The sequence below is a fragment of the Globicephala melas genome, chromosome 12 (assembly GCF_963455315.2).
Source record: "Globicephala melas chromosome 12, mGloMel1.2, whole genome shotgun sequence".
NCBI classification, from domain to species: domain Eukaryota; kingdom Metazoa; phylum Chordata; class Mammalia; order Artiodactyla; family Delphinidae; genus Globicephala; species Globicephala melas.
Genome location: NC_083325.1, coordinates 69,576,775 through 69,588,018, shown reverse-complemented (window position 1 = coordinate 69,588,018; position 11,244 = coordinate 69,576,775). Strand labels below are relative to the sequence as shown.

Genomic DNA, 11,244 nt, shown 5'->3' with positions numbered 1-11,244 from the left:
CACCTAAGTGTTCAGCAGTGGATGAACAGATAAAGAAATTGTGGTATGTGTATATATATATATATATATATATATTCACAATGGAATATTATTCGGGCATAAAAAGAAAGAAATGTTGCCATCTGCAACAACATGGATGAACCTCAAGGGCATTATGCTAAGTGAAATAAGTCAGTCAGAGAAAGACAATACTGTATGATCTCCCTTACATGTGGAATCTTAAAACAAAACAAAACAAAAACACCCCTCTATTTTCTACCTTTGTTTTCTACTTATTTCTAATGGAGCAAAGAAGGCACTCTAGGTCTAAAGCAGAATTAATGAGTGAAGATTTGCTGTGTCTGATTAATGGGTCCTGAGGACTGGTGTAGTAGGACTTCTTGCCTCTGTGTCACTGAAAAACAACTATCCTTCTGTGATTTGACTGCATCTCAATGGGTTCAACCAAACATTCCTTTCCCTTCCTTCCCCCCCTTTCCTTCCCCCCTCCTCTACTCTTTCTTTCTCCCTTTCTTTCTTTCTCTCTTTCTCTTTCTTATTGTGGTGAAATATACACAACATAACACTCACCGTATTGACCACTATTAAGTGTACGATTCAGTGGCATTAAGAACATTCACATTTGTTGTGCAATCACCCATCTCCAGAACTTTTTCATCTTCCCAAACTGAAACTCTGTACCCATTAAACAATAATTCCCCTTTCCTCCCTTCCCCCAGCCCCTAGCAACCACCATCCTACCTTTCTGTCTCTATGAATTTGACTACTCTAGGTACCTCATGTAAGTGGAATCATACAATATTGGTCCTTTTGTATCTCATTTATTTTGCTTAACATAATACCTTCAAGACTCATCCATGTTGTAATATGTATCAAAATTTACTTTCTTCATAAGGCTGAATAATATTCCATTGTATGTATATACCACATTTTACTTATCTATTCATTCACTTGGACATTTTTGATTATTGTGAATAACACTGCTATGAGCCTTAGTGTACAAATACCTGTTCAAGCCCCTGCTTTTAATTGAATATACACCCAGAGGTGGACTTGCTGGATCATATGGTAATTCTGTGTTTAATTTTTTGACCAATTGCCATACTGTTTTCCACTGTAGCCGCAACATTTTGCGTTCCCACCAGCAGTGAACAAGGGTTCCATAAAATCACTGATTTTGTAACGTATTTCCTGATTACAGTGCATGTTAACTGTAGAACATCTAGATAATGTAAAAAAACAAAAGTGTAGAATATAAAATCCCCTTTATTCTAACTACCTAGTTCTACATTTGACCTCAATACATATTATCCCCAACAGGAAGGGAAGGGGTCATTTCCCTGTTACGAAAATGCTGGAGAGCATGATCCAAAAATAGAGCTGAGGCCTGCCCTGCTTGACCTCATGGTGAGAGGCCCCATCCTGGCTGTCCCAGGACCCTAATCATCAACAAGGTTCATGCAGTGAAGCTGACTTCTGAGTCATATTCATGGGCTGCTCCTGGTCTCAGGCGAGACATGGGACGGTCACATTCTCCGTGGGCCCATCTCCTCATCTTTAAAACCCACCTCAAGATTGATAGAGCAAAACATAAAATGTTTGCGCAAGGTGATTCGTCTAGAGAAACGCGTTCTACACACGCACCAGCTACATCTTCATAATCGAACTTTCATTTGTCGACCAGAGAGCACCGGAGGACCTGGGTCTGACGCATCGAAGATGCGGTCCGGCCCCAGGGAGCGGAGGACTGGAGCAGTTCCCGCCTCATTTCACTTTTCCAAGTCCCCATTGGCTGATTCCTACCATCGATCCGCCTTGTCCCCGCTGTCTTCTCCTATCACCGCCGCCGTCAGCCTCTCATCCTGTGCTCTCATTGGTCCTCCCCGCAATCGCTCTGCGCCAGGAGCGTTCCAGAGGCAGCCACTGGGAGTCGCTGGATTCGGTTTTTAAAAAACGCCGGCAGTGAATCCGCGGCGGAGCGGGCAATTTGAACGCCACCCAGCCGGGGCACGCGGCCGGGGCGCTGCTGGCCCTCCCCTGAACCCCAGCCTCTGCCTCCGGACCCGGAAGGCCGAGAAGGAGCCGCGGTCCGCAACCCTGAGCGCCAACCATGGGCCCGCGCCGCCGGATCCGCAAGCCCGAAGCCCCAAGGAGGCGCCCCCCGAGCCCGGCTCCCGCCCCCCCGCGGCCGGCCCCACCCTTAGGTAACCCGCCGTGATCCCTTTCCCTCCGAGCCGGCCTCCCTGCAGCCTGTCTGTGAGGTGGGTACGGCCGGGTCCGCGTGCCCATTTCACAGACGAAAAAATCTATGCTCGCTTGCCGAGCCTGGGGTCCAGCCCAGTCTCCCGACCCCTGGTCCGCTGGCCTTCCTCTGCAGGGGGGCAAAGCGGTTCTGCCGTCCAGTATCCGTTCCGGGACGGCCCAAGGTCCACGACCGGGGAGGGACTGGGGAAGGCAGTTCTGAGGAGGAGAAAGGACTGGCCCAGACAGTATTCTTAATTCTACTAACGTGTATTGAGTGCTTACCACTAACTAGGCATTATGTTAAACTCTATATGAATTAACTCAATTTTATATTGTGCCCATTTTACAGATGGGACAACTGAAGCGCAGACAGACCTGATAATTTGCACAAGATCACCCAGCTTGTTCCCGCAGACACGGGATTTTAAAAAATCGGTGTTTGTGCTTTTTTCAAATGCAAAAGTATTGGCTGCTTTTTGTGACAATTTCAAACAACAGTTCTAATTTTAGAAGGTGCCTTTCCAGGTTTTGGGGGGTTTTTTTTGTTTTGTTTTGTTTTTTTCCTTCAGTGAGTGGCTGTATTGGTCCTTAACCAAAGTGCCCTAACTTAGCCGGTGCTCTCACCTTGTTCCCTTCCAGAGGTAGCATGCCCGGAAAGAAGGCTGGTCTGTGGTCCTTAGTTTCTGTGCTGTGGTCTGGTGGATGGGATACCCACAAACAAGAACTGTGGCAGCAGCTGCTTTACTTGTCTTCTGCTCCATAGCTAAGAGCAGGGTGAAGAAAGTATTATTGGTTATTTATAGATGTTGCTGTTGTGAATGGGTTGTTTTTTATTTTTCTTTCCTTAACATAAATAACCTTTGCATCTAGCTAACTTGCTGAATTCTCTTGTTAATCCTAATAGCCTTTCAGCTGCTTTAATTGAAATTTTTAAGTGGACCATTATACTGTTTGCAAATAATGACTTTTGAGTCTTCTTTTCATTTTTATACATTTTATTTCTTATTTTATTGTTAGTGAGGCCCTGAGACTAGTGTTGAAATAAGAGCAATGTTTTGGTCATCTTTGTCTCATTTGTAATTTTAACAGGAATATTGTTACGTATGATGTTCACTATTGCTTCCGGATGTAGAAGCATCCTTACAACTCCAGTCCCCTGATTCACTCTCAGCTCAGGATGACCTTGCCTCATGCTTCATTGAGGAAATAGAAGCCTCCAGACTGGATTCCCCTTTATCTTCTCACAGCAGAGAACCTAGGTGACCCCTTTCCATCAAAAGCCACTCCTCCTCCTACATGAGCTCTTGGTCATGGGGCTTTCTGTTATCCTTACCACCTGCACTTGGAAGTAAATTCATACTCTTTACATTGGCATTTGGCAAATGTGCTCTGTTATTTCTGTTCTAAAGAAAAGGGCACCCCACATCCCCGGCTCCCTCATACTCCCTGTTTCTCACTTCTGCCCTTCACAGCTACCCTTTTTATTTTATTATTATTTTTTAATTTATTTATTTTATTTATTTACTTATTTTTGGCTGTGCTGGGTCTTCCCCGCTGCATGCGTGCTCTCTCTAGTCGCGGAGAGCGGGGGCTACTCCTCGTTGCGGTGCGCGGGCTTCTCATCACAGCGGCCTCTCCCGTTGTGGAGCTTGGGCTCCAGGCACGCGGGCCTCGGTAGTTGTGGTTCGCGGACTGTAGAGCGCAGTCTCAGTAGTTGTGGCGCACGGGCTCCGTTGCTCCGCGGCGTGTAGGAACCTCCCAGACCAGGGCCCGAACCCCTGTCCCCTGCATTGGCAGGCGGACTCCCAACCACTGCACCACCAGGGAAGCCCCACAGCTACCCTTTTTAAAACAGCCAGACTTAAGTCTACCCACGTGTCTGTTTCCCCTCTTCCCAGACACCCTTCAACCCATTCCAATCTGACTCCCCACAACCACTACCCTTACTTCCAGTACCCTTGAACTGCTGTTGTGAAGGTCACCAGCTACTTTCATGTTGCCAACTTTATTAGACATGCCTGTGTCCTTCTCTTATCCTCTCAGAAGCATTCGACACAGTGGGTCATTTCTTCTTCGAAACACTCCATCCCCTGGCTCCGTGATACACACGCTCTGCAGTTTCTGCCCAGTGGTTTTTACTGCCTGTGCCACCTCTCTTCAGCATGTTGATGGACTTCCATGGTCTACTTCTCCTTTCTTTCCCTTCCCCAGGTGGGCTCATCCCTCCCCGTGGCTCCAGTACCATTCATACACTGACAGCTCTCACATTTATAGCTCCAGCCCACATCTCTCCTCTGACCCCGCACACCTACATCCAACGGCCTTTCTACTCGAAGACTCTGGGGTATGTCACACTAAACACGTCTAAAAGCACACTTTTGGTTACTCCCCTCCTGCCACTTCATCCCCGGTTTCCCCCATTTCAGGAAATGGCATAGCCACTCACAGGATTGTTTAAGCCAGAAACCCGGGAGAGATTTTTCATCTTGCCCCCATGTCCATCCAATCCAAATGTAAGCTCAGGCACTTCCACCTCCACGTCGCATCCTAATCATGCCACTCGTTGCCTTCTCCACTCCCACCAGCCTAGTCCAAGCCCCCAGCACCCTGACCTGGCTACGACTTCCCTTCCACTCTTGTCCCTTTTCGGTTCTTTCCTTACACAGCAACTGGAATGATCTTTAAATGTAAGTGGATCATCTCTCCGTCCTGCTTAAAGCTCTTCCGTGGCTTCCTATTACCTTAGGATTAAATCCCGACTCCTTATGTCGGATTTTAAGACCCAACTATTGAATGTTTAATCCCAGTTCTTTCCCATGATCCCTCTAATTGGTTAATTTTCACAAGCACTTGTTCCTAAGTCATAGACTTCACATCTTCCCTTACCCCTCGGAGGTTATTATGTGTATTTTTCTTTCTCTCTTTTCTGTAATAACTCAAGTCCCTCTGGTATTGGTTATTTTGTTTGCTGAGTTTGGTCCTTTCCTTTCATGGTGTTGGCCTTTTTACATTGCTTGGTGATCTTTAGTTGTGTTCATCTTTCCATTGTGTGACTGCCATGTCTGATTATTAAAGGCTGCTTCCGGCGACTGGATTGGGGACTGGTGGTGAGGAGGGAGGCAGGTGCCAGTAGCTCATCTCCTGGGTGTAGGGCCTCCCTCTTTCTAAAAAGTCCCCTGTTTCTTTGGCCCCTGGGATAAAGTCTCCACTGCCAGCACATCTCTGCATTGCCCCTCTGTCCCCATTTGCTCTCAGCAGCTTGTCTAACACTTGGCAAATAGTTCACCATATTAAATCCCTTCTATGCAACTACTTGGTGTGGATTCTCTCTTCTTGGCTAGACCGTGAATAACATTTCTTCAAAATGTTAGTTTTCATGGGGTTTTTTTTTCTTTTTTTTATTTGTTCAACTTCTCAGAGGTTCATTTGTTTTTACTGGTCCTTGGTTTAATTTATGGAGCCAGCTGCACTGTTTTTGTTTTACACTCTTTTTCATTAAGTTAGTTTATTATCTTTAATATTTCTTTTACTCTACCTTCTTTTGATTTACTTTAATAATTCTCTTCCTAATACGTGAGTTGAACACTTAGCGGAATTATCTTTTAATGTTCTTGTTTTCTCGTAGATAGATCTTGAGGCTGTACATTTTCCTTTAGGACTATTTGGTTATATCGCTTAAGTTTTAAGGTGTAGACTTTTTATTTTTATTCATTTCTAAACAGTCTAATTTCAGTGAATTGTCCTCTTTAACAAGAGAGTTAGAAGAATTTTTATTTTTTATATTCTTGTGTTTTTAATTTCTGATCAGAGTTTGACTTTTTTGATTTCTACTTTTAGGAATGATTTTAAGATTTTTTTGTCTTTTTTTGTTGTTGTTGAAACTAGGCTTTGAGCCAAAGGCTCTGACTTCATAGCCCAAAGGCCCGACACTGGCACTGAGTTATGCCACTTCTGAGCTCCCACCTTGGCCGCTAACGTGTCTTAACCTCTGTCTTAACCTCTCTGGGCCTCAGGATAACAGGTTAACCTCTGTCTTAACCTCTCTGGGCCTCAGGATAACAGAGACAAGGGAATTGTACTAGATAATCTCTCAGATTCCTTCCAGCTCTTAAAAAGTACCTAAAAATTGGACTTCCCTGGTGGTCCAGTGGTTAAAACTCCGTGCTTCCAATGCAGGGGGCGCCTGTTCGATCCCTGGCTGGGGAACTAAGATCCCACGTGCTGCGCGGCAGGGCCAAAAAAACCCTAAAAACAAAATTGGAAACTGGGTTTCCAATCCAGGTGGGAAAGACAGAGGAGATGCACAGAGTACTGTGGGCCCAGAGGAGGGAAGTGACCCATCGGTTTGGAAGGGATTGGGAGTCAGGAAAGGCTGCCTGGAAGAGTCGGCATTTAAAATAAGACCCTCAGAGGATCATCACTGAGGGTCAATAGGACCCTCAAAGGATCACTTATTCATTCATTTAACAAAAATTTATTTAGCACCAACCACTGTTCTCCAGTTGCTGAAGATAACCGCAATGACTACAATAGACAAAAAGCCCTGCTTTGGGGAAGCCTGTTATATACAGTCTACGATTTGGTAGTTTGACAGCCAGGTTGCAATGCACCACCCGTTTTCCACTGCATTTTGCTCCATGACCCAACTCTTTTGCTCAGGCGCTCCCTCCCGTCCAGTTGCTCGCCGGAGATACCGGGTTCTGAAGGAGATCCGAACTCTTCAGAAGAGCACAAACCTGTTGTTAAGGAAGACCCCCTTCTGCCGCCTGGTGAGCTCCAGGGAGCTTCCCGCCAACCCCCATGCCGCCTCCTTTCTTTAAATTTCCCAGGTATTGGGCCCCTATCGCCTCTTGCCCAAATGGCAAGGGACCTCTTCCCTAGCCTGGTCGGGGACTCTTCATCTTCTGAAAACATGAGCCCACAAAGGGCACCTTCTAATTCTTTATGGAATTAATTTCTAACCCCTACCACCTTCGAACTGTGTTCTTTGATTACGTACAAGGAACTCTGTCATCCAACCACCCTTTCATCCCTTGTCTTGCCCTGAGAGATTGTCTCCTCCTCTCCCCACCACCAATGAAGAGAGACGGGCCAATCTCTAAGCTCCCTGGAGTTGACACCAGCTAATAGTTAGGTTCTATGATTAAGGGCCAGGAAGGAATAACGGAAATGAAGATTCATGGAGACTCACGGAGAGAGTCTGTCTTCTCTTGAACCCCCTTTTACTCTCTACTCCTCCCCACTCCCCTTCTCCCTTGCTCCCCATCCCCACTCCTTCGCAGGCGAGAGAGATATGTGCTGTATTCACTCGTGGTGTGGACTTCAATTGGCAAGCCCAGGCCCTGTTGGCCCTACAAGAGGTAAGATGGGGGCCGCGGTCCAGTTGGGTGAGGGGTGAGTATGGGAGAAAGGCAAGGCTACATCTCACCTCCTTGAAAAGAACAAGGAACACCCAGGGTTTGGAGGCTAGGTTCTCATTTGGTGGTAGTGGAATTCCCAGGCAAAGTTCAGTCTCATTCTGTGAATAATCCTTCCCCGCAGTCCTTTGAGCCCTTAGAGACTGAGGTTAGCAGTTCTCTCAGCAGAAAGCAGCCCATGGCCCCTCGTCTGTGTCAGTCTTTCTGCTTTTCTTTCTGTCCGCAGGCAGCAGAAGCGTTTCTAGTTCATCTCTTCGAGGATGCCTATCTCCTCTCCTTACATGCCGGCCGTGTCACTCTCTTCCCGAAGGATGTGCAGCTGGCCAGGAGGATCCGGGGCATTCAGGAAGGGCTCGGCTGAGCTCCTGCCGCCCGTGCCTCTGTAAGCTTTTCCTGCTCACCAGAGAGCGAGTGCACTTTGGGGGAAAACACCTAGCTTCTCATCACTGTGGTGGGAGTTTCTGTGAAGGAATGTTGCTTCTCCATCCTTAAGTCCTTTGCGGCCTCGCCTTCCCCTTGTTCTCTAGGGAAGGTTTGACCTAGTTTTGACTTGAATGCTTGGGATTCTGTGGCTCATGCCCTTTAAGTAATGACCAGACAGCCTGAACCTCTGACCGAGTGAATCCTCTCCATTCTACAAGGACCAGATGACCTCATTTTGATTAAAACAGAGTTCTTATTTTTGAAAATGCCTTGTTAGTAATTGTGATTCCTGTATTTCAGGGATGATACCAGGGACTCTGCCCGTAACTAGGACCAGATCACGGAGTACAAGGTGCTGCCTGGACTTGCTGTCTCTGAGCAGAGTGTGTGTGTTGCTTTTGTAACTAGGTTTTTTTAAGAAGGAGAAGACTGCATGGCTTTCCTCTGTAACAGAGGTAATACATGACAGAATCAACACATTCCAAAAGTCCTGACAATAATTTTCAGATGAAGAGACTCCAAGTTTGACTTCACTTTGCAAATTATTCACACACCTGATGATTTGGAAGACATCAGATTTTCTAGGTTGTGAGAGAAAAGGATATTTACTGATTATTTTAGATCTTTCTGTACCATTTAAATTTTTTTACCATATGTATATTTACTTTTATTTAAAGCATAAGGGAAAAAATAAGAGAAGACCACTTCAGCCAGCTGCATGGAAGAGCCTGACGCGTCCAGCATACAAATCTCTGTCCTTCAGATTGATTTCATCATCAGTGGCAGCAGCAAGTTCCTGTGTGGACTGTGCCTGTCAACAGATTATATAGCTTTTCAAAAACTCAATCGGGATGAAAACAGGAAATCGTTAAGGTTTGGTGGCTCCTGGCTCCTTCCGGTAAATTCCTATCAAAATCATTCAGAAATTCTAGCTTGTAGAATTTATTTTATTCTTATCTGCAAGTCATAGATGATGTATCGTAATTTATACTGCAGACTTTTTCATTCCAGGACTTTTAAGAGCCTTTTCAATGTTTTTACAGGTATTTTTTATAACTCCCTTGTGGAGAGATAATAAAAATAATTCTTTAATGAGAAAAAGTTGAAGCGAAGTCACTACTGTACAGAGATTATACTGTGTCCTTTGTGTGTTAGCATTAAGTTCTTCATTTGGACACTTGGCCAACAGCCACAATTTAAACAAGAGAATTCAGGGATGTGTTTTTGTCTCCAGTGGAGTAGGGCGTGAGCAGATAAAAGCCTTGCCCATCTCTTGTAACTGAAAGCAGCTTAAGAGATCTCCAGAGAAATGGGAAGGCCACCCGAAGACTTTTAGATATTGTGTGTGGTGAAAATGATTAGTGAGGGCGGACACGAATAATGACGCGTCAGCCAACTGAACTGAGAGACAAACTAAAGGGAAAAGGACCAAGTTCTGTTGTGTGATTTTAACCCTTTGGAAAAACCATTTCCTGTTCGACATCAACCCATTTTTATGTAGACATTGGAATAAAGCTTACCTATCTATGACTATATTTAAAATTCTTGTCAGTATGTTATTAATCAGAAGATTATACTCTTCCTCTAGTTTTCTTTAAATTGACACTTCTCTGCTCTCTTAAAATTGTACTAACCAGGACCCCCCTGTAACACATGGTCACATGTCACATGCAGATGCCAGGCAGGATGTGTGCTCAGCACCACAGAGTATTTATACAGTAACGTGAGAATAAGTAACTCACACCATGATAATGTTATATGATATCATTACAACTTACTGTAAACTTTGAGCACTTACACTGCTGATGTTGTTGGAGTTTTGTTTTTGTTTTTCTCTACTTTCTGGGTGATTTCACCAACATTATGTTCTAACCTTTCCATTAAGTTTTTATTTCTGCTTTCACATTTTTTAATATCCAAGAACTCTCTTATTTTTTGAATGTTTCTTTTTTATAGCATCCCAATCAGTATTTACTCAAAAAAAAAAAAAACCAATCTAGATATTTCAAGCCAAGCGGAATTTAATGGAAGGGATTGGTTAAATGATGTCAAGAGGGCCGGAAGAGCTAAAGGGAAGAGAGGACGCTACCCCAGGATCAGGAAGCTTCCAATGCTCAAAGCCCACACTCACTGCTGCTCGGCTGGAAGCATGGCCCCCGCCACTACTGCGTTAGAACCACACCAATGCTACTGAGCAGGAATAAGGAGCCCCCGCTCCAGCCAATGCTGCTGCAGCCACCACGGACACCGAGGACACCTGTCATCCGCTGCTGCTTCTGCTGCCAAAGGCACTACCAGAACAACAGAGAAATGTCTCAACTCCCACCTGCCAGGCCCCACCAGCATTTTCCATTGGCAGAACCTAGCCAGAGCAGCTGCAAGGGAGTCTGAGAACCCAACTGTTGCCTTCTAACCCCCTTGTGTTAGGGACGAGACCTTGAAAGGGTGAGAATGGGGTTTTGAGGGCCAATAGACACAATCTGCAGGACGTGTGCTCTCAGCACCCAATCCCAATCTTGTTTCATGGATGCAATACCATTTTAAGGATATTTATCATAATTTTGCTACTGGTTTTTGTTTTCTTTCTGCTGCATCATCCTGTTTCCTCTAAGTTGTTTTTGTTTTTCCTGTTAGTTCTAGTTTCCCTTTCATTTACAAGGTTTTCCTTTAATGTTTAACAATCTTTACGTTTAAAAGTGGGAGACAGAAAAGCTAATAGGTAGTTCTGAGCATGTTGGTGGGGCTTGTTGACTTGGAGCTTTACTGTAGAATGGTCAGGTGGGTCTTTTGTTGGGGACACCCTGCTCTCTTAGGCCAGCCAGAGCCCCAGGGGAGGGTCATCCAACCCTTACCACTTGGACAGCAAAGGCCCAGCTGGTTCTAGGAGCTGAGCGGCAGAGTGCTGAGGATATCCATATGCAAAGTTCACCGTGCATAAGCTTCCTTATTCTCCCTGGCTTTGGCCTCCTGAAGTCGAGAGACTCGATTTTCTCTTCTCTTGAGGATCAGCCTCCAAGTTCTGCTGGGATGGGGGAAAGAGAGTCACCAGTGATTGAGTGGTAGGAGAGGAACATTTAGGGACTTGTTTCCTAAGCAGCGTCTAACCAATCCTCTATTTTAGCCAACCCTCACTCACACCCAGTTGCGGAAGTAATTGATG

General features: G+C 45.3%; 1 protein-coding gene across 2 annotated transcripts; it reads left to right on the top strand.

The window, feature by feature from the left end:
- Positions 1-2,110: 2,110 nt before the first annotated feature.
- Positions 2,111-8,022, top strand: CENPA (centromere protein A). Of its 2 annotated transcripts, XM_030858180.2 has the most exons (4): positions 2,111-2,204; positions 6,904-7,013; positions 7,527-7,604; positions 7,888-8,022. In XM_030858180.2, the coding sequence occupies exons 1-4, from the start codon at positions 2,111-2,113 to the stop codon at positions 8,020-8,022; spliced, it is 417 nt and encodes a 138-aa protein (XP_030714040.1). The 2 variants fall into 2 exon arrangements, with proteins under 2 accessions (XP_030714040.1, XP_060165880.1); XM_060309897.1 differs by lacking the exon at positions 7,527-7,604.
- Positions 8,023-11,244: the final 3,222 nt, after the last annotated feature.